Below are 25823 nucleotides of genomic sequence, written 5' to 3'. Positions count from 1 at the left end.
ACTCGTCCACCTCGACTGGCAAACTCTACTTTGGTGGCTCAGGGCTGGCATCGTTTTCTTACACCATGTGAGATGTAAGTGAATGAAACCCTACGGAGCGTCACGTGGCCCAGAAGACGATACGTACGGTTGAGGTTGAGGTCCCCGTAAGGCAGCGGTAGGAGAGGTGAATGGAGAGGGTGATGCGTGTATCGCAGTATAGGGTTTCTTCTGTATGTTTGTTCCACGGCTTCTCCGTTCAAACTGTTTTCCTATGAATTTAACAAAAAAAAATAAAATAAAGCGCATCAGGGTCCAAACTAAAGACAGAAACTCCAACATTTCAAAACAACGTGCTGCAGGGTAAGAGTACTTGCGTGTATAACACGTTCCGCAGCACCTATAACTCGTAGGCGCCAATCATTCGGAATGGAGCGGCGCTGGCAATTACCTTTATGTCTCTGATAAGCTGTTGAGTCGGGGTCTGTATGGGAGCTTTGCTGTCAATCACCCCCTGGATGGCGTTAGCCCACCTCATGGCTTCGTTGAGCAGCTTGGTGTAGAGTCTGTAAGAGTGTTTGCGACCGCAGACTATAATGTTCCAATAACCTGGGAGAATGGACATGGATTAACGATGAATACAGATGAAGAAGCATCAGACACCGGCACATTTCATTCGCGTCCGGCTACCTGTTTCCGCATGGGTCTTCTCATCCGGCTGCACCACCGAACAAAGGCTGTTGAGAACAAGCGTTCCGAGCTTGGACGCCATGCGTTCGGACGACTTGTAGTAATCTAGGGCGTTTCGGGTCAGCACAAACCAACGCCGCTTCAGTTTTAAGGACGCCATTTTATTGCTGTTCTGAACCTCCTTATGGAGCCAACCTATAAGTAGAGTGGAGTGCCACCAAGATAGGATTAGAGTAATAGCGATAGAAACAGATGACCTCCATCACTGTTGGGTTGCTAATTGTTACCGGAGCTACAGTGTTACCAAAAAATAGGTCTCACACTATAGGGTCAATCACAGAACTATATGCCAACTACCCTGAGCTGGGGCAGAGATATCCATGGCATGCATGGTTTTTGCAGCCTGGTGAAGATGACCTTATTATATCTGTGTATTGGGGGCCAACGCGAGCCTCTAAACACCCGGCAATTCCATTACCTCTCACGAGGAACTCCTGGCCGTCCACCTTGGCCTCTCCCCGAGGCTTCTGCAGCAGGGAGATCCAGTGGTGCATCTCCTCCGCGATATCCGTGTTACAGTGAATAACTCTGTTTGCCGTGATTATCACAAACGAGTTCGGCCTGAAAAAAAAAAAAAAAACATTAAAATTGTTTGCTAAACCCCAAGTCCGCAGATCAGCAAAATAAGAAAAAAATATAATGCAAAAATTATGTTTTTTTAGTTAATTTGGGAGTGAAATAAACAGCTTTATAACGTAAAGGAACAGACGGATTCCGGAAAGAATATATAAATACGGTAAATGAGACAGCCAGCGAGGTCGTACCTGTCGGGACAGTCCGAGGCGCAGACAGAGTCTATGAGACCCACATCCAGAGTCCCCTGCAGGAGTAAAAAAGAGAATATTTAAATCGGCGATCATTAAAACTTCTAATAATGTTGGATAAACCCCGGAAGGGAAAGGCTCTTCTCTCCCGTCAGAACCTCCCATGAACGTCTATTTCTTTTCTTTATTCCCCAGTGTCGGTTCTGATGGAGCCCTGGGTGAAGCCGTCAGATTAAACGGATGCAAAATGGATAGAAAGCTCTGTTTTGGCTGTTGAAACGAGGTTAAGCCCACAGTGAGTGGTTTGGAAGCCGCGATCCGGTGGAAGGTAGCACTCCGAGAAATTCAGAGTCCACGTTCCGTATTTCATTTAGGAAACGTTCCGGACTCACCACGGCGTTTTTGGGGTTGGCTTGCTCATCCCTCATTTCTCGCAGCTGCTGGGCGGTCGCGGTGTGGACTCTGCTGAGGACATTAAACCAGCCGCTGACACAAAAAAAAGGAGAGAAAAGAATTTTAATCGTTTTATCACCATCGTGTATACGCAGGTCAGATCACACATTAACTTCATGGTCTGGTTTTATATAAAGCACCAAAGAGTCAGCGAAACGCGTCAATGGAGAATCATGTCAAGCGGTTGTAGATCTAATCGGATGACTTCGTAAGCAACATCATGCATGACCGGCTCGGCGTATCGGGGAGACAATTATCCGCACCTCGCATCTTCTGGCGTCTCAGCCACAATGTGATACGTTCTTTCTTCCGTCACGACGTCCAACGCGTTTTCCTTCTCGTGAATGTCTATAATGGATCTGAAAAAACAGAAACGATTAGACGACAAAGTAAAAGGAAGGCTACACGGGACGTAGCAACTATCAAAACGATACAGCTGAGGGTCCTGACCGCTGTGACCATTCGTAGCGATAGACTTAAAATTACGTCCTTGCTTTGACCACTTACTTGGCCATCCTTATATCGATGGTCCCTCTCAAGCGTTCCTCACTATCATTCTCAAAGTACATGAGCTTGGACTCGCGCAGCACAAACCAGCGGCGTTTCCAATTGCGCCGCGACAGGGTGGACATCCCCCCTCCTTTCTTATAAAGCCAACCGGATTTCAGAGCCTCCTGCTTGGTGCGGAACCACATGAACGTCTCGTCCTTCAACACGCACCAGCGGCGTCTCCAGAGGTTCATGAGGCCACCGGCTGGAAGGACAAGAGCATCAGACACATGTCTGCATTGTATGTGGTTTCTTTGTTAAATACATTGTAACTCAACCATTGTGTAATGCTGGAACAATACTATAGTATTGTAGATTCAGGGGATGTTTTTGAGGTTCTAGAAGCAATCTACGCTAGTACAGCCAACTACAACCCATGTCTGTTAGAAATATTTACCAATGCGATAAACGCATTTTAGATTTTCCTAGTACAGATACTATCTCATTCACCGGCAGAAGGTAGAACAAAGTCTTGCCCTGAGGTTCAAACATATGCTTTGAGGCTGCACATTTTGAACCCTGTGGGGTAGAGGAGCCATACCTTTCATGTAGAGATAACTGTGGAAATATGGAGGACCCCCTCCGTTAAACAGAGTCACTCGACTGGTCATTAACTCTTCATCGGTGTCAATGTGACTGTCTGCTTCATCGTCGCTGTCCAAAAACTGCAATAAAAAAAAAAAATACAACGGTCTTTAAAGGTCAAAGAGTCCAAAACGACGTTCATCCTTCAGGCCCAGAAACCTACTAAACCCAGTGTGGATATTACATCAAAAGCGAGGTAGAGGGGCATAGGATCGTTTCCTGGTGGGCAATAAAGAAAAGACTTCTACTGGTTTGACTCGGCGCATACACTAGGCGCTCATCACATCTAGTAACTTCTGTAGACTCACCGAATCCAAACTCCCACACTGAGATCCAAAGCTGCCCGGCTTGGAGATCCTTAGAACCTCCTCATCTGTCAGATGACCATCGCTTAGGTTTGTTGTGTCCACAGAACCCGGTGGACCTTCCTCAAACTCTTCATGATCGTAGTCGGACTCCACGTCGGGAGGGTAGCTGTAAATGGGTTCCTGTGCCTCGTCGCTGTTGCTCAGCGTATCCGACACACAGTGATATATGCTTTCCGACTTCTGAGATAGGGCACTGTAAACGTCTTCACCCGATAAAGGTTCGCCCGGGGAATCGGGCGCACTGGTCCTACTCTGCTCATCGGGAAGTTCCGGTTGAATTTTCGCGTAGGTCTGTTCCTCGGAGCTCTCGCTGGATATTAGGTCAGCATCGTCCAGCAACATTGGAGGAGGAGGGGGAAAAGCTTCATCGTCTGCGTGAAACCCTTCATCCACCTCATCTTCAGCTAAAGGCGCCACCACGCTGCCCCCCATGTTGAGCGTCCCGTCAATTCCATTCTCCAAGCTTTGGGTGCTTTCATCCAAATTCCCGAAGTCCAGCAACTCTAGGAATTCCTGAGCCACCCGGGAGGCTTCCTTCTCCAGCTTGTGGATTTGTTCCTCCCGCTGCCGGGTCACCGCGTTGCGCGTGTCCACGCAAGTGATGGAGATACCATCCAGTTTTTGTTGTTGATTCAGCTTCTCAATCTCCTTCTCCAGCCGCAGGATCTCCTCCATTTGGCGTCTCTCCTCTTCTTGAAGAAGGTTTTCCAAGTTCCTAGCTTTCTCTTGCTCTTCCTGAGTTAAAACAAAACATTCAATCAAAGTAAACTCACAATAACTGTTCTTCTTATAGAACTTTTAATGTATGCAAAGTCTGTCAATGAAAACACGATGACCCCTTCTGACCCGGCTCAAGTTGCATTATCTCTTTGCGTCTCGGACACTGAAATATAATTGTCAGCTCCGAGGTCTTTGTGGTCCAGGGGGTCAGTACATCACCTGCAGAAAGTATCCCTACGATGATCCACAACCCATTAGACGCTACGATTCCGGAGCGATACAAAATTACTCTCATTGAAGTTGGGAAACCAACCTGAGCAGCCCGAAGCTCGGCCTCCAGTCTCTCTTGTTCCCTAGGACAAAGGGGAGACAAATAGTTGCGAACACGTAGATAAATATTTTAAGACGTAATCCTTGTTCTAGTATATACGTGCAGTTATATATTATTATTATTGGTTTCATATTCTAGCCCTAGATATATCTGATCTTTCTTTACCTTCTCTCTGCTTCTTCTTGTCTTTTTCTTTCCTCCTCAATCCTCCTCTGTTCTTCCAGCTCCTGCCTTCTCCTCTCCTCCTCCTCTTTCCTTCTCCGCTCTTCCTCTTCCCGCCGTTTCCGCTCTTCCTCCAGCATCTGCTGGAAAAGGAGCCGCGCGGCTCTGCCACGCCAGTGCTTCTGGAAGTGGACGGCGGATTTACGGAGGCGAAGGAACGCGGATCTCCAGTAATGCGCTCTATAGTTTTTCTGGATTGTGACTATCCACCCGCAGACCTGCTTATAGCGCTTCCTATGGAGGAGCGGAGAAGAACGCACGGTGTTAGTATCAGCTTTCAGATGGATTTGTCAGCGAGACCATTTTTTTCCAGGGCAGTTTGGGGCATTTTGCTTCATACGAAGTCACATTGCCGCATTCTAATGCAATCCTTACTCTGAATTAACTCTGTACTCCAGCACTCTAATAGTAAAATCTATTCTATTGAGTTTAGCTACGTTGTAACACGGGTGCTGTATTTAGTTTGTTTCTGACCCGGCACATTCTACAACAGAGCAGCGCGTTCTAATGGTGGTGTGACCGCAGCACTGCGCACGCTCGCACACTCTTATACTCAACGCTCCTCCCCGCACACAAAAGCCCATCTTTCCTTCCTCGATACCTCAAACTACTCCAGCATCCTGCACTCTCAACCTAAATATAGAGCGCTACTAAGAATAGAAAACGTAGCTGGACGTAACACCCCCCCCCCATCACATCCCGGCCAAATAAACATCCCCTCCAAACACCCCCATCATATGCCTTCCAAATAGACGACCCCCCCAACACCCCCCATCATATCCCTTCCAAATAAACATCCCCTCCAAACATCCCCATCACATCCCTTCCAAATAGACCCCCCCCCCAAACACCCCCATCACATGGCTTTAGCAAGGAAAATGAATTTTGGGACTCAGAATTTCGGATTATAATTAAGTTGAAGGTGAAAAAGAAGGGATGTTGGGGGGAGCGAGACGAGAGACCGAACTCTACTGGGATATAGAGGGGGGGGCATTAAAGGGCCAGAGATGGTAAATGAGATCTAGAAGAAGGGTATAGCTGTGGGACCCACCTGCAACTCCCTTAGCCCACCATATCTGAAGCCCACTCAAGGGTTAACGTGTAACTTTAGGGCCCACTGTACTAAATCCCATGACTGGTTGGGTGTGATAGGAGTTGCAGGTTTACCAGCAGGAAGGCAGCTGCCGTCCCAGGAGCGGCCCATACAGTAACCCGCATTGTGACCGTCCGAGGGCGAACGCCGGCTGCATCTGCTGGGAAGTCCAGAGACCGGACGGCAACAGGTGCAGATAATCTGGAGCTAAATAATAATTAACCAGCGTGCCAAACACCCCCCCCCCCCGCGTGGATAGGGTTAAACTATTGTATGCTATAACACGTTAAAAACAGTGCTTTCCTGTCTCTGTTCTCGCACATCCTCCTCCCGGATTCAGGGACTCGGGGCAGCAATGCGGCTCCGTCCCTTGACAACTCAATCTTTATCGGCTGCCCCCTAACAGAGACCACGTCTTCACCTTGGGGCGTTAAGGCCCACGTCGGCTAAACAGTGCTCTTCTATTCGAGTGTCAAGAGAATTTGTTATGGTGTTCCAAGAACAAAAAACCCCAATCAGGAACAAGAATTAGGTTAATTCAGGTCCTCAGATTACTGTAAATTGCAACTCCCATCATGCACAGCTGAATAGGGTGAGAGTTGTACACAGAACCCCAAGCTATACAAGCTGCTTTGCAGATAATTCCCATCACGCTCAACCAGCCATACGGTGACTGAGCATTCTGGGACGAGCAGCACGTATTCTGACACCAGTAGTCATGCCCGCTGCTGGTTCTACATGATGGGAGTTGTAGTCCACATGTGTTAAATGTAACATCAGAGTAAGAAATCAGGGTTACCTTGCGATGTATCCTTGGACGTGCGCTTGGATCACCAAAGCTGCTCTCTTGAGTTCCTGGTCACGGCTTTTTTCGAGCTTCTGCTCCAAAGCTTCTTTGAGGAACACCTGCGGGCGAGGAATAAAGTCCGTTCACGGAGGTGGCGATAGCCCGGTGACAGGTGGCACGCCGCGCATCAGACAGACAGAGCCCCTTTCTTGACGGCGGGACAAGCACAATGTAGTTATGTCTGAACGCATCCAGCATCTGTCGCTCCCTCTAGTACCAGCCTCCCGGCCGTAGAGAGAGCCAAGAGCTCGGCGCGGGGAGGAGAGTGGGGAGAGGAGGCGTGGGGGAGAGGAGGTGTGGGGGAGAGACCCACACAGAGGAGTCTGAAGCGAGACACCACCGACACTCACAAGAGAAAGAGACAATGCAGGGACAGAGACCGGTCAGAGCCAGAATGAGAGAGCCAGGAGCAGAGAGGAACCCGAGAGACTGCAGAAACTGGGGGGGAAATATACAGATTTCATTATGCATTATACAGGGCTAGCCCTTCCCACGGGGGTAAACTCACCAGACCGGCCCTTCATAATTCAGAATGAACGCACGAGATACAATGTAACAACAATCAGAGTGCGCGGGACCACAGATACAGAATATACTAAGAGGGGACAGACGGGGTAGAGAATATTCATAGAGAGAAAAAAGGAAGTAAATATCTTATTAAACGCTAAAATAAGGAGATATCAAAATAATTTAACCCCTGCATGAATCTAATGCAGGGGCTTCTACGGAGGAGCCGCGGACAAACAAAACAAACATAAAAATCACAGACACGACATAAAAGAACCCAAGAGGATGGGCAGACGGGACAGAAAAACGGACACCCAAGAGACCCCGCAGAGGGCTCTGCCCGTCACCCTCATTACCCCGCTCGCCGCTCGCAGTCCCGGGCAGTAAGAATGAACGCAACGGTTTTATTTCCTAAAGAAACAAAGAATCCCCCGACTCCCCCGGCTTCCTTCCAGAAGCCGTTCCTTCCGTTTACAAACAATCAGCGGGAGAGAAAGCGCACGCAGCCAAGTTAGAGAGTCGCCGGAGGCGCTGGGCGAGCGAGGGCTGCAGCGGAGTATTATTAGACAGCAAGAACGATGCGGGAACACTCTTAGAATGCGCGAGTAGACCGTATTCAATGAAGTGTACGCTGTAGGAGTGTTTTGCTCTTTTGGGGGTAAATATATAGGATGCTGAATTTTAACATTTTTGGTAAATTTATGCCTGGACAATTCACCAGCTGGGGGCGAGACTCCAAATATTAACCAACGCCGTTAAGCGTCCATCTCAAAGATTCCATTCCAGTTACTCTCTAATGGTGGCAAGAGGAAGACCAAAGAAAAATGGAAAAAGAGGGGGGAAAAGAAATAAAGGGGAAAAAAGGAGGGGGGGAGCAAAAGGAGGAAAAAAGAGAAAGAAAAATAAAGGGAATAAAGAGAAAAGGAAAGAGGAGGAAAAACGAGCAGATTAGCGCTGGCGAGACAGATCTGCGATCGCAGCACCTATTGCAGTCAGAAGAGAGCGGTGTACACTTTTTGGCTTTAGAATCGGACGGCACTCAGAATTGTGTCTAACGGCGAAGGGAATTAGTAAGCTGACGAGCCGACAGCGCAATCCACGTTAAAATCAACATGAACTGCGATAACGGTGGCCGTTCTTACAGAGAAGCCTTTCACAAAGCGGGGGGGGGGGCCTCTAACCTTGAACAAAACAAAAGGGACTTTGTTTCCCGGTCTCTGCCCCGAGGCACTTAGCTTTTGACACCATCCACGAGCCCCGTGACACACAGCATGAGTGCTCTCTCTATTATTCCCCGGCATGACCCCCCCCGCGAGGGGGAGACCCGCGGGACTCGGCTCTGTTCCCCGTCACACTCCATATCCATCCGATGTCACCAAGCCGGGCGCTCGCGTTCCTCACGTGTGACCCATGGAATTCCACCACTCCATCTCGCCCACCAAGAGATGCCGACGTGCGGAGTGCGCCTCGCTCGCGGAGGTCTAACATCACCAAGAAGCCGGCAACAGAAAGCTTTCTTTTGCCTTTTTCCCCCACTTTGCTGACATCTTTTCCTCACTTTTTTTCTTTTATTTTCCTTGCCTGCCTTTTACATTTTTTATCCTCTAACTTCTATTGTGACCCCCAATACACACACACACACACATATTCACCAATACATATACACACACGCACACACACACACACATACACACATACACACACACACCCTCGCTGTACTACGTGCCGGAAATGACATCACTCCTTGCCAGGCAGCGTCGGTGAGGGAGGGTGATTGCCGCACATTAGATCGCCGCTTGGTGGATCAGAGATACCTCACTTGTACAACACCAACTGGGCATGAAAGCGACAAACACTAAAGTATTATTAGTAAGGATGGCGTCCTCACCTTGGTCTTTCCGAGCTGCCACTCCTTCTTACTGCCATCGTAAGACTGCAGGAACGCAGCGCACGTCGCCCGAGGGTCGCCTTCACCTTTAATACTCCTTAGAAGCATCTTATACCTGCAAACACGTCGGGGTCAATAATAATGAAAACGGTACTTTATTATTAAAAAAAAAAGGTTAGGGAATCATTTATGGGGATTATGCAGCTCGCTACCACGTATCGGGGAATCTATCACTAAGATCCGAGAGCGGCCCTACGCATCGGGATATTCACTAAAAGGTTCAGAGGAGCCGAATTCAGTCCTCCTCGCACGGGAAAGTCAGATTCCGTGAGCCGTTCGGAACTCAGACGTCGGGTGTTTGTCCCGTATGTTCGTTTCTCGGGTTGAGTTCACGCGTATGATCGCGTGCCAACCACGGAAACACGGGCACGCCACGGACCTCACCTGCTCATAAAATCCTGGTACTGCCTGCGTACCGGGAACCCCGCTCTGCGAATCTTCACCGTCTCCAGCATCCCCGAATATCGCAGCTGGTTTAAAACCACGTCCGGGCTAAACGTGTTCGGGAGCTGAAAGAGAAATAATCGATGAATCAAAGGGTTAAATTTACTCCAGCACCTGGCTTCAGACCCAAAACACGAAAGACGGACAAAGATTTCGAGAACCTCAGAAATTATAGAAAATAAAGGGGTTCTAGATTTTTAGTATCGATTTGGGGGGGGTTGTTACTAAATGTAGATAAACAAACAAAATCTCAATCTCTCTATTTCTTTACACGATTCCTGCCCGGGGGGCGCAGAGGATGACGTCTCAGCGGGTCGTACTCACCTTGTCGGTGTTGGGTTTTATGCAGCGGATGAAGAAAGGGTTGGAAGTGCTGAGCATGGCCATGAGGGAGTGCAGAGACTCCTAGACAAAAAAAGAAGAAGAAAAAGTGCATTATTAGGCAACGAATGGCAAGACTTTACATTTAGGCACTAAGGGCAGTAAGTACCAGGAGCCATTGTGGTGCAGTAATAAAGAACATCCTATTTGGCCCAGAACTGACCCCAAAAATACATCAACTACCCAACGGGTTACACATTTAATCCTGAAGGACCTGAGAGATGGGCTCGATATAAATTCAGAACAATAAAGAAAAGTTCTAAACTTTGAATATGGGGGTGGGGGGGTACATCTTACAGGTCGTCAATGCTGGGGGGGGTTCTTTTACGTCACACATACCCTGAACTGGGAGCTGACAGTCGGCTTCTTGCGTTGGGTTCCCATTTTCAGAGTTTCCTCGCCGCTTCTGCTGCAAACTTTTTCAAACAGATCGTAGATAAAATCCAGCCTGAAACAGAGATTTTAAGTTAAATTGATGAAGCTTTGAATGCTTGATGCGCGACGCGACATTCGTATTTTATACAGTAACGTTATGAGGTTTTGGGTTGCAGGATACTTTGTAGCCGACCTCATGTGAGGTCCTCCTATGGAGTCCTGACGTCAGGCCATTTTACACTTGAAAACAATTAAATGTAAAAAGGGCTGGATAACAACCTTTCAGCAGCAAAATATTCATGTTTGTTTGTTTTTTGTGTTTTTTAATAAAAGAAACTTGGCTATTGTTATACACTGTTACAATGTAACAGAACCGCGTTACCTGCTATCTCGTAACATGTTGAGAATGTCATCCCTGAATGTGTCTCGATTCTTTTCCAGAAACCCCCGTATATCATACGTGACCTAGAATGAAAACAGAGATCCCGAGTCAGAGTATTATCGCTAGCGACCGAAATAAACTCCTTCCTTACACAAAACCCCACATCCCACGAAAAAGAAATCCCAATGCACCGTGTAAAAAGCTTAACGCTTAACACAATCTGATAATCAAGAATTACTGCCTGCCGGTCTTCCAGCTGCCGAAGGATAAAACGCATCATTGCGGCGCTGCATGATGAGCATTGCAGTCCTCGGAGGCTGAAACGGTCTCTTTAAGCTGCCAGTAAGCTTGTCTTAATAAGCCGTCTTCCATTACTATATAATCTAGAGTCCCCCGATAATAATACATACGTCGTAGCCCAGCTCATGAGATCATTTCAACACAGCGTCTGAGAACAAACATCTGCTATAGAAGATACAGGGCGGGGGTTCTGTGTATCCGGGACTCACCTCGCCGGCATAATGCTTGATTCCAAATTGGTTCTCGGTCACGCGAGGCTTCACATAATGCGGGTTATTCTGGAGCACAGATACAAAAAAATAGGAAATTCAGTTTTCTCTAAAGTTAAGATGGTTCTGCCTATAGTGTACCCTAAACCGGGTCTCTACCAAACACACACTATGGTTCAAACGTTTGGGGTCACTGAGCTGTTTTTATGGAAAACAAGGAAATTTCTGGCTGTAACATAATTACAAAAGGGTTTTCTAACCATCAATCAGCCTTTTAAACTTAAACTTGGATCAGCGAACACAACGTGCCATTGGAAGACAGGAGTGATGGGAGTGATAAAGGGCCATTGGAAGACAGGAGTGATGGGAGTGATAAAGGGCCATTGGAAGACAGGAGTGATGGGAGTGATAAAGGGCCATTGGAACACAGGAGTGATGGGAGTGATAAAGGGCCATTGGAAGACAGGAGTGATGGGAGTGATAAAGGGCCATTGGAAGACAGGAGTGATGGGAGTGATAAAGGGCCATTGGAACCTAGGAGTGATGGGAGTGATAAAGGGCCATTGGAACACGGGAGTGATGGGAGTGATAAAGGGCCATTGGAACACAGGAGTGATGGGAGTGATATAGGAGTGATGGGAGTGATAAAGGGCCTCTGTACACCCATGGAGCGATTCCATTAAAAAACAGCTATATTAAATCAATAACGTTACTCACGGCGTGCTGGGCATGGAGCTTCTCAAGCAATGTGAAGTCTGTGCCTTTTGGAAAACGGCTTTCTTCGTTGATCAGAGCCAACAGCCCCAATTTCTACAGACGGACGTAGAAACAGAAGATCAATATTATATATATATAACTTCACCCCGACTCAACCATCCATCCTGAAAAACCAGCAAAAAAACAAAACACTTTACCTTCTCTACAAGGTCCAGGCACTCTGCGTTGTCCATCCAGTCAATAGCTTCCCATTGAATTCCCTCCCTGAATGAGAAAGATATATTATGACATCACATGGGACTGCTGTAATAGCACATTATGCCATGTATAGTTTTATTTACTTTTATTTATTATTATTAGTTTTGTTTCTTAGTGAAGTTCAGGAGTGGAAGGACTGAGCACCATGACAAAAATATAGCCATACCTGGGGTCTCTCTGGGTTTTACCCGGAGACTGCGGGGCACCAGTAGCTTTCTATGGGACCACCGGCCAACGTCAACAGGACCACCTACCCATATTCCGAAAAAGGAAAGGCTCTCGGCAGCCGGAGCCTGGAAGTTCCCAGGTATGGCCTACTTTTGTCAAAGTCATTGAAACAATCCTTCATGGCAGGTGGATGTAATAAAACCTCACAGATCAGCTGGACCTTTTTGGAGATCCAGATCACCTGCCTCGTCTACAATCAGACCGTTCAGCTGTCCGCTCGAGACAAAAAACAACCAAAACGAATACACAACTCGCTTGCTTGTTCTTCCTCCCCAACGCTCACCTGTTGTATTCCAGCTGCTCCAAGGAGAAGATGTGTTTGTTGAAATACTCCTGCAGTTTCTCATTGGCGTAGTTAATGTTAAACTGTTCAAACCGATTCACCTAAATACAGCAACAGAAAAAATATCAGAACATTTTGGGGGTCTTCCGACGAAGATCCCACCAACGATAATCGGTTTGTAAGCCCCCCCCCCCGGTACGCAAAAGCCGGAATGTACAATACCTGAAAGTTCTCAAAGCCAAAAATATCCAGAATGCCGACAGACTTAAAGTTGTCTTTCCCTTTGATCCGAGAATTTATCTTCCCCAGGAGCCAGGAGAAGCACTGGGCGTACAGCGCCATGGCAAGCGAGTCTCTGGAGTCTGTAGCCTGGGACAGAAAATGCATGCGATTGAAATACGGCCGCCAACGGCTCAGCTCAGCGTTGCGTTTGAGCGCGGAAAAGATCACGCGACTGACGACGGCGACCTCCAGGTCTATACATAAAGGGAGTTTATTGGGGGGAAAAATGAGAGGAAACCAGGTTTTTGTCAATGCTGATCTACATCATGGTATACGGCGCTAGGAGGGGTTGTTGCCGCCCGCGTGGTGCTAGGAGGGGTTGTTGTTGCCGCGCGCGGCGCTGGGTTTATGCTCAAGGAGCAAGATATTTTTTCCTTGGACGCCCCCTTTAATTAGAGTAATTCTGCCATTTATTCGCTCTAACGCCACATTGATCAAGGTACTCGATCTCTTCCCGATACATTGTATCATGCGGACCTCGCACTTTACAGTAGCCTTAGAAACAATGAATTGATCTTAAAGTAAATAAGTGACCATTAATGGCCCAGTTTCCAAGCTTCCTCACCTGCTCCACAGTCAGAGGGGAACTAATCTCTTCCCCTCGCAGGATCATCGATCGTTGGGTCAGGACCTCAGAAAGCTGGAAGGAATCCAAGCCCAATAGGTCGGCGGCATCACCGAGAACTTAAGAAGAAAGACATGAAAACCGAGACTGGAGAGAAGCACGAGAACTTTACAGGAATGAGATCATCCAATACTTTAATCAATGAGAAATTGATTTCCCTACTCCAACAAAATAAAACAAAAACTAAAATAAAAAGTGAACATCTGAAAGAGAAACTTTATATTAATCATGAGGTCATAAAAATAGCGTACTTGTGTTTATAGTAACGCTATATAACCATTTATAGGATGACACAAAGATGGTTTTTAATTGCATTTATGTGTTACAGGAACAGTTACATTTAAAATCATTTCGAGAAAGAAAATACTCGTGTTACTGGATTGTGGGGGGTCTTAAAAAAAAAGAAAAGAAAAGAAATAAAAAACCCTGCGGGGAAAAAGCACTTTTACCAGCCGCAGATGTACTCTGAATATACCTTGTAAACCAGATACAATAAATCCCATTGTGTAGCAACAAACCAACACATATTTTATACAATTATACGGATTCTTAAAGATCTTTTTTTTTTTTTTTTTTTTTTTTTTTTTTAAATCAGGCTCTATCCCCTCTAATGACATCATTAATATTATTAAAACAGACCGTATGTTTTGCTGAATGCTATATTTATGACTGCATGCCTAAGACTCATTATGTACGTTTATGTTGTTTATAGGTTATATGTTTTATGGAGAATAATAAATACGATTCAAAGCAAAAAAAGAATGACATGAAGGTGTAGTTCGCTCAGAGGAACAGCAGGGGGCAGTGGTCGCGCAGTGACATACGACTGGTGCAATTAATGCTTTGCATTTATGGGAAGTCTGCAGCCTGAGGATATCTCAGAGGAGGTTAGGAGAGTAACGGCTCTGACCTTTAAAGAGTTAATATCTGCGAACGCGTTCAGCGCCGGGCCGCGTAGTCCAGCTGGGAGCTCTGCTGAAGATTTCCCAGTTCGGGATTACCTGCTTTAGTTGTGATCTGCGCCCCGCCGGCCGTCATAAACTCGAGATTTCCCAGCTGCAGGATCCCAGAGAGAAGTTTCCACACTTCCCGGATCTCCTCCTCGTTAAAATCCATCACGTGGAGCGCGGTCTGCGGGCAAAAAGGCAGAGAATGACATCAGGACCCCTTCTTAACTACTACTAATTACTCGTTATGTAACGTTTACCCATTGTACAGCGCTGCGGAATATGAGGTCGCTATATAATAATAATAATAATAATAATATAGTTGAAAGTAAGTCTTCGGGGGCCAGCGTATGAAGAGATGTAGGGTCACATAACGTTTTTGGAGCCTTTGAAGTCCCGAAGGCTTATGCGACTCTCCATGTTTTTTTTGAGTTGGCCCAATAATTGGCATCGACTTCAACCGACGGCTCCGTCACCCCTGGGCCAATTTGGCTAAATCCATTTTTACCCGAGTGTTATAAGAGAGGAAACCTATTTCTCCGGTTCTCAGATCTTATTTCATGAGGCTTCATCCTAAATTTAAATGTTAAACAATGTATCGTGATGAATCAGAGACAGACCGACCAGCCGGAGGTAAAGACCGGGGCAGGACTCACCATGACCTTCTGATACATGTCCTTGTCGTTGAGTCCGTCCGCGGTCACGCAGCCCGAGGTGCTGAGATACTGGTATCCGTGAGTATCGGAGAGACAAAGGGATTCTAGAAGAAGAAGAAAAAGAACTCATGAAGTCTTGGTATTAGAACTCCCCGGGTTTGGTGTTCATCGTTACATTCCGCAGCTACACCGGTAACATCTGATCCACGAGAAGCTCCGAGGGCTGCCTTCCTCAAGCGTAACATTGTAATCGTCCACCACCAAGCGCCAGCGCCATCACTAGGGTCGGTGTCTGCCAGTGCGGTGACTCACGGCTTCACCCCCGCGGACCACGTCCAGTGCCAGACCATACGGAGCGCGCGGACGTCATTGCATCGCGTCCGCTCTGATCGGTCCTGCTGCCGTGAGAGCGTAAATCTCTGATTGTGGGACAGAGTCCCAGAAGGAGGAAAGCAAGTTCTGCGCTGATGGCGTCACCCGGCGCATTCCGCACCCCGTCGCGCCCCCCCCGGCCGGTGATGGTAATGGGACCCTGAAAAGGGCATAACGCCAGCCATCGGATTTTTTGGATTTACCAAAGTAGATGCATGTTATCCAACGCTGGAAACCTTGCGATCGCGCGGCCGTTGCAGTCTACGCCAAACGACGGCAGAAAATAACGCCTTACCCCGGTCTTCCTTGCTGGATCCGGAGAGCAGAGCGTAGAATATGTGATAATTCCTCTCCCCGGGGCTCTGACGAGTGACGCGAGTCTAGAACACAAAAGGGAGGTGTGAGGAAGAGTCTGCGCATGCTGAACAAGTTACAGGTGATCTAGTTAGTCCAACGATTAAAAAATAAGATGAATCTTACACATTAAGTTACTATTCATGGGTATAAACTGCATATTACAAGAAGCCCCCCCCCAGGAAGATCCAATGCGATAACTCACCTTTTCCAACAAATCTGAGAGTCACTGAGTTAAGGAAAAAGCTTTTTTTTTTTTTTTTTTTTTATAAAAAAAAATAAATTTATTTAAAAAAAAAAAATTCCTGCAGTCTATTTAAAGGTGATCTGAAACACAAAACATATAACAGATGCATTAAGTAATTTCTCTTCCTCTTTGAGTTTCCGGATTATCAGAGGTGAGGGGCATCCGTCTGTACGTTCAGGTTATTTAGTTCCTAGTTTGTGGTCAAATATCGAGAGCTTCCTCAAACTCAAAGGGGAAGCGTCACCTTCGCAACGCGTCGGCAGAATTAAATTCATTTAACAAAGCGACCCATGGCTTGTGCTTTAGGTTTTAACACGAACGTGCGCGGCCGCGTCGGCCCCTGAGCAGAACATTCGACGTTCGATATTCGATATTAAGGCAATGCTAATGAAGTCCTCCTTATGCTAATGAAGTCCTCCTTATGCTAATGAAGTCCCCCATATGCTAATGAAGTCCTCTTTATGCTAATGACATTTTTCGCTACAATAAACGAAGTGTTCTCGACCCCGGTGCGGTTTTGGTGATAAGGATACAATCCACCACTCGGCCTCCCTGTATGTGGCCCTGCTGGGAAAAGTGAAGTTGGATAAATTTCCCGAAGCGGCTGGAGTTATTGTTATACACGGTCTTGGCGTTTCCAAAAGCCTCAAGGATCGGGCTGCGGGGAGAAGACATGAATAAGAATTCAATCAGAAGGTCACCCAGGAACTGGGAAACGTCAGGGCATGCGCGGATAATACTCTCCGGAGAAACACCAAGAGTCCCGCGGAGATATCGCGCATCCCTCACCTGCTCTCCATGATGGCTTCCTCCACGTGGGTCTCCTTGCAGCCGCCTTCCGCGGAGGTCTGGCTCATCGACGACAGGAATTTAAGCAGCAGTTTGGTGCTTTCTGTTTTTCCAGCTCCGCTTTCACCGCTGTAAACAAACAAACAAAACAAACAAAAAGTCAGCAAAATGCTCTTTTACGTCCCATTTCACCCCAAACGCACCAGGAGCTACATGCGCGTCGAGAGTAACGCTAGACAATACGCAAATGTCCGAAGGTTTGGCGTCACTCAGCTGTTTTCATGGAAAACAAGGACATTTCTGGCTGTAACATAATTACAAAAAGGCCTTCCAACAATCAGTTAGCCTTTTAAACGTAAACTTGGATCAGCGAACACAACGTGCCATTGGAACACAGGAGTGATGGGAGTGATAAAGGGCCATTGGAGCACAGGAGTGATGGGAGTGATAAAGGGCCATTGGAACACAGGAGTGATGGGAGTGATAAAGGGCCATTGGAACACAGGAGTGATGGGAGTGATAAAGGGCCATTGGAACCCAGGAGTGATGCGAGTGATAAAGGGCCATTGGAACACAGGAGTGATGGGAGTGATAAAGGGCCATTGGAGCACAGGAGTGATGGGAGTGATAAAGGACCATTGGAACACAGGAGTGATGGGAGTGATAAAGGGCCTCTGTACACCTATGAAGAGATTCCATTAAAAATCAGCCGCTTCCAGCATTTACAACATTCCGTCTGCACTGGATTTCTGATCCATTTCATGTTTTAAGGGACAAAAATGTGCTTTTCTTAGTGACCCCAAACTTTTGAACCGTAGTGTATATTTAAAGGTTTAGATTCGAACGCAGGTAATCGGTATGTAGTTAACCCTTTCAACGCCAGCCAGGGGAGCAACACATTAATAGGCTACCTCCGGCGCCTCGTGACGGGCATTCTAAATAGAAGCCTTGAATCTTTTATGAAGTAAAGACAGAGAAGCCACGTGTTCTGCGTTTTATATGTGGAGTTGCCGCGCTGCCACCTGGGGATTTATTATTCGCACAGAAGTCTCAGGAAGCGGAGCCTTTATTGTGAACCTTTTCAGACTTCCTTTAACAACACAATACAAAAAGGTCAATTAATAGTCCAGGGGCTGCACCGTTACATTACACCACATTAACGCCATACACAAATTCTTACACCCACTGGCACAGGGCTAAAAAGTGCGGGTCTTCAGCCATCGTTGGAATATCTCTCTGCATGAGGATGATGGGAGTTGTAGTCCCACAAACGGATGCCCACGGGCGACAGCGGTATAGAGTCTCACCTAATGAGGACACACTGGCTGTCGTGTCTCTTCCACAGGCAGCGGTAGCATTCGTTGGCGATGGCGAATATATGCGGCGGCAGCTCCCCCAAGTGGTGCCGGCTATAAAGATCCACGGCTTCCTCGTCGTACAAACCAGCTATGGGCTTATAGGGGTTAACAGACGCCAAGATGGAGCCTATGTTTGTCTGGAAGAAAAGTCAGTTGCGGTGAAAAAGAATTGTTACTTTTGAATTGAAACTTCATAATTATAAACGTTTTAATGGATTGGTGTACAAAGAAGAACATGTACAGCACCGTTCAAAAGTTTGAGGTCACTTAAAAATCCAGCGCAGACGGGGTTAATGTTGTAAATGATTATTGTAGCTGGAAACTGCTGATTTTTAATGAAATCTCTTCATAGGCGTACAGAGGCCCTTTATCACTCCCATCACTCCTGTGTCCCAATGGCCCTTTATCACTCCCATCACTCCTGGGTTCCAGTGGCCCTTTATCACTCCCATCACTCCTGGGTTCCAGTGGCCCTTTATCACTCCCATCACTCCTGGGTTCCAGTGGCACGTTGTGTTCGCTGATCCAAGTTTCAAACTAATTCATCATTAGAAAACCCGTTTGCAATGATGTTACAGCCAGAAATTTACTTGGTTTCCATGAAAACAGCTGTGACCCCAAACTTTTGAGCGGTTGTGTATCTCACATATAGCTATTGGGCATTCTGTTGTGCCATACGGCTATATGTTGGTGTCCAGAGAAAAAAATAAATAAAAAAGACAAAAACGAGACTAGGAATAACACAGAGATCTTTTGCACCTTCTTGTTATACCGCAAGAGCCAGCGTGCTGAAGCTGCGGTCAAAGCAAACGGTCACCATTGCCAAGATGCTGGGAGGTGGGGGTGTTAATACCCCCAAATATATGCTACTGTATCGCAAGGAAGCGTAATTCAGAACAAAAGCTGTACAAACTTATTACAGGAAGATCACGTTCTGTGTCTGCTTACAATACTCAATAAACGGCTTAACGGAGCGCACGTGTGAGAGAGTATATTATATATATATATATACACACACACACACATATATATATACACACACACACATATATATACACACACACACACACACACACACGTTACGGTAAACGGTATCGGCAGGAAACAAGCGGTTACTTACATAGATCAGGTCGTTCCGGTATCGCACGTGCAGGTTGAGCATTATGGCGGCCTCGTGCAGGTCGGAGAGCAGGGACATGTCCTCCACGCCATCTCTGCTGCTCCGGTGCATCGGGAGGACGTTCTCCCGGGAGAGGGAAGAGCGAGGGTGAGCGAACTCCTGAAGACACAAGAGAATCGCGTTATAGTCCTTGGGTCCTTCGCGGACGCCTCATAGACCACCTTCAAGGCGGCCCACAAAAAGAAATCAAAAATCCGATGAGAAGCAGACGTTAAAGAGACAGACGGTGACCACTTATAGACAACGAGAAATAAGATTATTTACAACATTCACCAAACCATCGCTTAAGGCTCTATTGCAGATATTTGAATATAAGAACCGGTGACTTCTATAAATCTTGCCGCGTTCCCCATTCCCGTCGATGGACGATTTTCATCGCTCGCGGTCCATTTGCCGATAATAGTAAAAAGTACTACTTTAATTTGCGTTTCAAGTTTCGTGAGCTATCCATGCGTTTCAAACCTACCTGATTTATGGGCTATTGGCCAAGGCGAGCACCGATGATTGTTCTAGATCACCGGCCCTGACAAGACGTCCGCATCACAGTCTGACGTAAGAACGCGCAGGTTTGCTTACGGTGGGAAAATATTGCAACAAACTATCAGAAGTCATTTGTTTCACTTAATAATTCTATCCTTGCCTGTAAGTTTCTCATCTATTCTTTTCAGTTCAGTCTTTTGTTCTCCTTTCTTTTTTCATAATTGCTTATTTAACTTTCGGGTTCCTAAACGAGCTTCCACCGTCTTTACGAGCACAATAACTTCATTACGTATTTAGCCGTCAGACACAGATAACGAACCTACTGAGGTTTCTTTGGTTAATACATTAGACGACTTTGTTCCTTTTTTGTGGGAATTTTGGAGACGTACCACAAAGTCCCTAAAACACTAAATCTACAAAGCAGGAAGGTCGTGAGAAATTGTGCAAGGGATTCTGGGTAGGCGCAAGCAAAAGAGGTCAGCAATGATCACCTTTTGCCTCGATATCCACTTTATACACGGATCCCTTGAAAGGAATCGCCCACTGTACAAGACAGCCTTATAAAATTAAATAAAAAATAAAACACAACAACAATAATAATATTACGCACTTGGGGGAAACCATGAACGGCTCTCAAAGCCCTTAGTCCTTGTTTTAGCGGCCGGTTTGCTTATTTCTTCTAGAAATAAGCTTATGATATTATTATTAATTCTTACATGTTCAGAATCGTCACCTCAATCTACGAAACGTAACATTTTCTGGTAATTTCTACGTATCCAGCCGTAAGAATAAGGATCTGTCGGCTGCACGTTACGTCATGTCAGAAGCGTGTTCGTGTCATGGAGTCGTTCTGCTACCCGTGACATTACACAGACGTGTAGCGTGTACACAGCGGTTAATCCTTCCTATCTTCCACCTAAAGACTCTGAACTTCCATTTAAACCCCAGATAGTAGTCGTTTTGTTTAAATTCCCTCGGCTGGAAGCCGGGCTCTGCTTTTCATCACCCAAACCAGATAGAAATCTCTTTTTTTTTTTTTCTTTTTTTTTTTTTTAAGTAGAAATGTACATTATTTCATCGCTTAATGTCACGAACACGACCAAACCACAAAAATGTATTTCCTCTAAAAATAATCGGGGTGGGAAGAGTTGAGAAACTCGATTACTCAGTAAATGTAACTTTTCAAGACCATAAATAATACGGCTTAAAAAATGGAAACTGTTGCCCAATAATTTACCGTCTCTACATACAGATTCCGAATAAATTCCGCTCGCCGAGGAGGTTCTTATTTAGAGTAAACTGGAACATAAAGACTGAACACAAATATATTCACAACGTCTGCCGGACGTCAGCTGCCGACATCACTCAGCGACTCGTTTATGGTCAAGCTTCTGGCTTTTTTGACCAAAAAAAAAAAAAAAATACATTTTTTGCATATTTTCATCAAAAAGATGGGATATCTTTCGTAAAAATATTTTGTAAAAAAAGATTGCAACAAAGAAGAAACATTGAAAAGGTGGGTAACCTCAAAAGGAGATGCCCCCTAACACTCAAACAGGTACGGGAGCGATTAAGAACAACGACATCCGAAGGTTCAGAGCACATTTCGAGGATCCAACATTCTACCGATAGTAACAAGGAAAAGACAATTGGGGCTTTTGTTCTTAAAATATACATGGTCGTAGTTCTAATAGGCAGGTAGGTTCCTACACAACAATGTATATCTTAGAACAAAAAACCCAATTGTCAGATCACAACCACGGTTTACAACAGTCCGTGTTAAAGAAAAAAAAAAAAAAGGGGAGGTCGAGTAATGTTAGAAAATCATAATCAAAGTCCCACTAATTTGGTCTGATATTAAAACAAACATTTTTTCTAATTTTTGGAACAAATCAAAGTGGTATCGAGGAACATATTGCACTGTTAAAAGTCTTCTCTGCTCAATGAATCATCTCGATCGGATCGAGCCCTCAACCCAGAAACTTCCTCAAGGAAACTCATTATCCCTGTTTATTTGCCGCTAAAGCTTGTCACCTCTTTCCGACGATGTCATTTCTATTTTCAACCTAAAATATTGTTTTTTGGCTACCTTGCAGAAAAAAAAAATTGGAGATTGAAAAAAAAAAATTAAAAATATCCCAAAAGCTACCTCGTAGGGAACGGATTCTGCCCCCAATCAGCATATTTACCCCGCGGCACAAAAACAACTCAGGGTCGCACGGAGCAGTTAATCCGATCTATATGTTGCCCTTATATAGCATTACAGCTCCTCAAATGTATAGATCGAGAGTTAAAAGCGTTCGTTAACCCCCTTTCAGCCCGTTTTCAAGCGCCCGGCCAAAAGCAACTGGAACCAGCGAGAAAGTTCTGTTGCGGTTTATACACATTCCTTTGCTAGAATTTTATGGCTCTTTTTACATAAACGAGGCTTATCATTAAAAAGCCCAGATAACTCCCAACAACTCAGCCGGCCAGAGAGGGGCCCCTCGTTGCTTTACTGTGACGTCCAGAATAACATCATTTAGATACAAAGTCTCGTTTATAAAGCCTGATCGCCGTTTCTGTTCACATTATCGTCACTTTTATATTCTAGACGGAGGATAACCGAGTCGGTGCAGTGAAGAGAATGTACAGATTTGCACAAGCAAACAACAAGTTGTGCAATCACACTCGGAGCGCGTGAACTCCATTCCCGGAAAGCCTGGAGGGGGGTTGAGCAAGTATGGCGGGCAACATTTGGACACACAGTGCGCAGAACCTAGCCATTACAAGGAGGGTCATCACTGGGTACAACCGGGTTCAACTCCCATCACACACAGCCAGTCTTTTCACTGGATGAGATGTCTTTGGCCGGAGAAGCTGGCATTTACCGTATCTGTATGTCCTTTGTATACAGCTCTGTCCCCCTCCAGGGCAAAATATCATTTAGGATATCTCAAGGCTTTTCTCAAGGGGCAGATTCTCAGGGTGACACAGTCTGGAACAATCATGTATAAGTCTTTTGCTACCAGCATGTTATGGTTTATGTCCCTGCTTGAATACAGGTGACTCAATTAAGTGAATCTTTAAATAACGGCAAGTCAAGGTTTCCATGAGGACCGGGATTAGAGCCATTCAGGAGTCACTGCGTAGAATCTTCACGACGGGCTATTAAAGGGTTAATATTTAAAGCGCCTCAGGTATGCGTTTCCTCCATGTATGATCTCAGTCTGCGGTTACCGCGTGGATCATTGAGCAATCCTGTATCTTCCGCAGACCCCAGGGCAGAGACACATGCCGAGACGGGGGCCACAAGCTGAAAGTCCCTCCATGGGAGTCTGCGCTGCCTTAACACGGGACAGGGCGGCGGGTCACCGCGCGGAATGCCAAGAATCCCTTAAAATAACACGGCTGACATCTGTATACAGCTGGCTCGTTATACATTAGCCTCGGAATGCCGTCTGTCAAGCCGGAGGTCCAGGCCGTGACACCAGTAGGGGCAACACTCGCTCGCCTAGCACTGGGGTGACCTCCGCAGCTGATAACATATTTAAAGCCATTATTATTTATTGCTTTATATAGCGCCATCATATTCCGTAGAGATGTACAATGGGTAGACAGGACATAAGTAGTATGCAAGACAACTTGACAGTAGAGGAGGGCACTGGTCAAAGGAGCTTACACTCATTAATATAACCAACAAGTATGTATCAGGTTGACATAGAGTCCTGCTCCAGTACTCACCTGTCCATAGTCGCTCGTGAACACAACATCCCCGTCGCTGCAGGACGTGACGGTACCGGGAAGCAGACCGCCTTTCGTTACAATCCACACTCGGCTCCCCTAGAGAGAAAAAGAGACACAAAAATGGCGATTAATAATCATCCAGCGCCAAATACGCACAAGTCTCAGCCGCGCAAGCAGAATTAAATGGAGAGCATAGAATTTCACGGCCGGTAAGAGCCATTCGGCCCGTCCGGTCTGCCCGATTTTTGTGGTGTAAAAAGACTGAAACCTTCCTGAGTTCCTGGTTTGGGATTCAGGAGCCGTATGCACAGTCCACGCGTTTGAGACCCCCACGTGGTGTAGCTCCTTGGGGGGTTGTTCCTCTCCTCTGTCACCCTCCGGGTACATCAAAGCCCATAACGTGACTACGTCCTCTAGCATTTCCTCGCCTTTGAAATGTGCCCCCCCCCCCCCTTGTAGTTTGTTGAATCCCTTTATGTATTTAATCGTTTCCACCCCAGCGCTCTCCCACATGTCGACAGACACGCACGCAGCGAATTGGAGGAGCAGACATCACGGAGCGGTGTGAATAGAGTCCCATAATACACGCCACACTCTCAAACACATAATAAGTCACCCCGGGTGGCGGGGCCCGGGTGCGAAAACGTAAGGCTGTCTGTCAGATGTGTGAACAGACTGTCAGCTCCTCGTTATTTCACCCCGAAGAACGGACACCTGTCCCCTCCACACCTAACAACCGAAGACAGATTCGGGTCAAAAGCAGTCACGCCGTGACGGGGCACGGAACACATACGTGTACCATGTGAGCGATCTGCTCGGGGCCCACACGGGGCCAACCGCAGAGGTCCCGGAAGTTCTGGCACTGAAGGTGCGCTCATTACCGCCCTATGACACGACATGACAGCGGGGGGTCCGGGGGGGACCAGAACAAATAACCCCGTCTCACAAACAGCAGGGGGTTATAAGATATGCTACAGACAGGGCTACGCACGGGGCCAGAAAGAAGAAAACGAACTGGGGGGGGTAGTGTGTTTTATCAAAGGATCGTCTCAGTCTGTCAGCTCTAGCTTAGTCACGCTCTATGAATGTAGGGACTGTAAGAAGCGCTGCGGGAATTGTTGGTGCTATTAAAAAATAATAAAAGAATGCTATGAAAAATAGAAAATACAAATACTACTAATTCTAATAATAATAAAAACAAATAAAATATTACTGCATTATTATTATTATTAACGAGTCTGACGCTCAGCGTCCTTCAGCTGCTTCTGGGCGTCTCCGGCTCCCGTTAGGTAAAGAGGACTCGGCTCAAAAGCTTACAATCTATACTACAAATCCTGATTTTGCCACAATAAAGATGTAGAGCTTGTCGATCACAATCCCGACTTCGTTGCCAGATCGGGTTCTGCCGGATTACAGAAAAGCCGGGTCGGATCGCGCAGAGACCCCGGGGGTTGGTATTGGGGGGCAAATACTTTTTTCACGCGACTCTGTGGCTTGGGCCTCTTTTTGCCATTAATCGTTTCAGAGATCTTTCTTCCTTAACGAGACGACCCGAGAGTCGTTAACCCTTTAACAGCACGTCATGCAGCTGACTCTCTGAACAGGTTAACCCCCGCATTACGCGGGTTCATTTAAAGATGGGAAAAGGGACAGATCCGCTTTTAAACAAACGGGGCGACGACCCCAAGAGCTTCACATCTTTCAGCCGAACGCCCGGGTTTTTCTCAGCTTTGTTGGAGAGGGGGGAGAGCACAAAACCAGCCTTGCCCCCCCCCCCACCCCTGTAACTCCTTTGATGTGACGCGGGGGGGGGGTCTCGCTCATCATCACGCTTGATCTTTTCTCCCACGGACAGGAAAGCTCCAGCGCTGATCGTAAGATTTATTCCGCCCCGAATGACTGGCCAGTCCTTGCGATGCTCGTATCACGAGGCCGCTAATTCCTGGGCAACCTCCCCCAACCCAAGCGCCCCAAGTTGGACCCCTGAAATGTTTTGGGGGGCATGATATAAAATAATCACATATACAAAATATTACTCCCTACTGTCCCACATTGCTCAGGACAGTCCCGATTTTGCCACGATAAAGATGTAGAGCTTGTTGACCACTTCCTGA

The 25823-nt window shown here is 46.5% G+C and overlaps 1 protein-coding gene across 1 annotated transcript in view; it reads right to left on the bottom strand.

The window, feature by feature from the left end:
* The window catches only part of LOC128502006 (unconventional myosin-X-like), a 27632-nt gene extending 3831 nt beyond the window's left edge, over window positions 1–23801 (bottom strand). The window contains exons 1-33 of the mRNA XM_053471688.1: window positions 23707–23801; window positions 19444–19602; window positions 18273–18460; window positions 16966–17094; window positions 16710–16834; window positions 16135–16148; window positions 15871–15955; window positions 15204–15307; window positions 14602–14731; window positions 13541–13659; window positions 12916–13062; window positions 12694–12794; window positions 12122–12188; window positions 11925–12017; window positions 11208–11276; window positions 10699–10781; window positions 10281–10389; window positions 9885–9965; window positions 9501–9625; window positions 9057–9171; window positions 6614–6720; window positions 4665–4955; window positions 4482–4521; window positions 3389–4183; window positions 3037–3160; window positions 2454–2700; window positions 2210–2305; window positions 1886–1979; window positions 1494–1549; window positions 1148–1290; window positions 670–864; window positions 431–588; window positions 128–251 (exon numbers count right to left, since the gene is read on the bottom strand). Of these exons, the coding sequence (XP_053327663.1) occupies window positions 128–251; window positions 431–588; window positions 670–864; window positions 1148–1290; window positions 1494–1549; window positions 1886–1979; window positions 2210–2305; window positions 2454–2700; window positions 3037–3160; window positions 3389–4183; window positions 4482–4521; window positions 4665–4955; window positions 6614–6720; window positions 9057–9171; window positions 9501–9625; window positions 9885–9965; window positions 10281–10389; window positions 10699–10781; window positions 11208–11276; window positions 11925–12017; window positions 12122–12188; window positions 12694–12794; window positions 12916–13062; window positions 13541–13659; window positions 14602–14731; window positions 15204–15307; window positions 15871–15955; window positions 16135–16148; window positions 16710–16834; window positions 16966–17094; window positions 18273–18460; window positions 19444–19554 (4465 nt within the window). The 5' untranslated portion in view covers window positions 19555–19602; window positions 23707–23801. The remainder of the gene's footprint in view (window positions 1–127; window positions 252–430; window positions 589–669; window positions 865–1147; window positions 1291–1493; window positions 1550–1885; window positions 1980–2209; window positions 2306–2453; window positions 2701–3036; window positions 3161–3388; window positions 4184–4481; window positions 4522–4664; window positions 4956–6613; window positions 6721–9056; window positions 9172–9500; window positions 9626–9884; window positions 9966–10280; window positions 10390–10698; window positions 10782–11207; window positions 11277–11924; window positions 12018–12121; window positions 12189–12693; window positions 12795–12915; window positions 13063–13540; window positions 13660–14601; window positions 14732–15203; window positions 15308–15870; window positions 15956–16134; window positions 16149–16709; window positions 16835–16965; window positions 17095–18272; window positions 18461–19443; window positions 19603–23706) is intronic.
* Window positions 23802–25823: the final 2022 nt, after the last annotated feature.

This window comes from Spea bombifrons, chromosome 7 (assembly GCF_027358695.1).
Source record: "Spea bombifrons isolate aSpeBom1 chromosome 7, aSpeBom1.2.pri, whole genome shotgun sequence".
NCBI lineage: Eukaryota > Metazoa > Chordata > Amphibia > Anura > Pelobatidae > Spea > Spea bombifrons.
The sequence above is the reverse complement of the archived record's forward strand: the minus strand, read 5'-3'. Positions and strand labels throughout refer to the sequence as shown.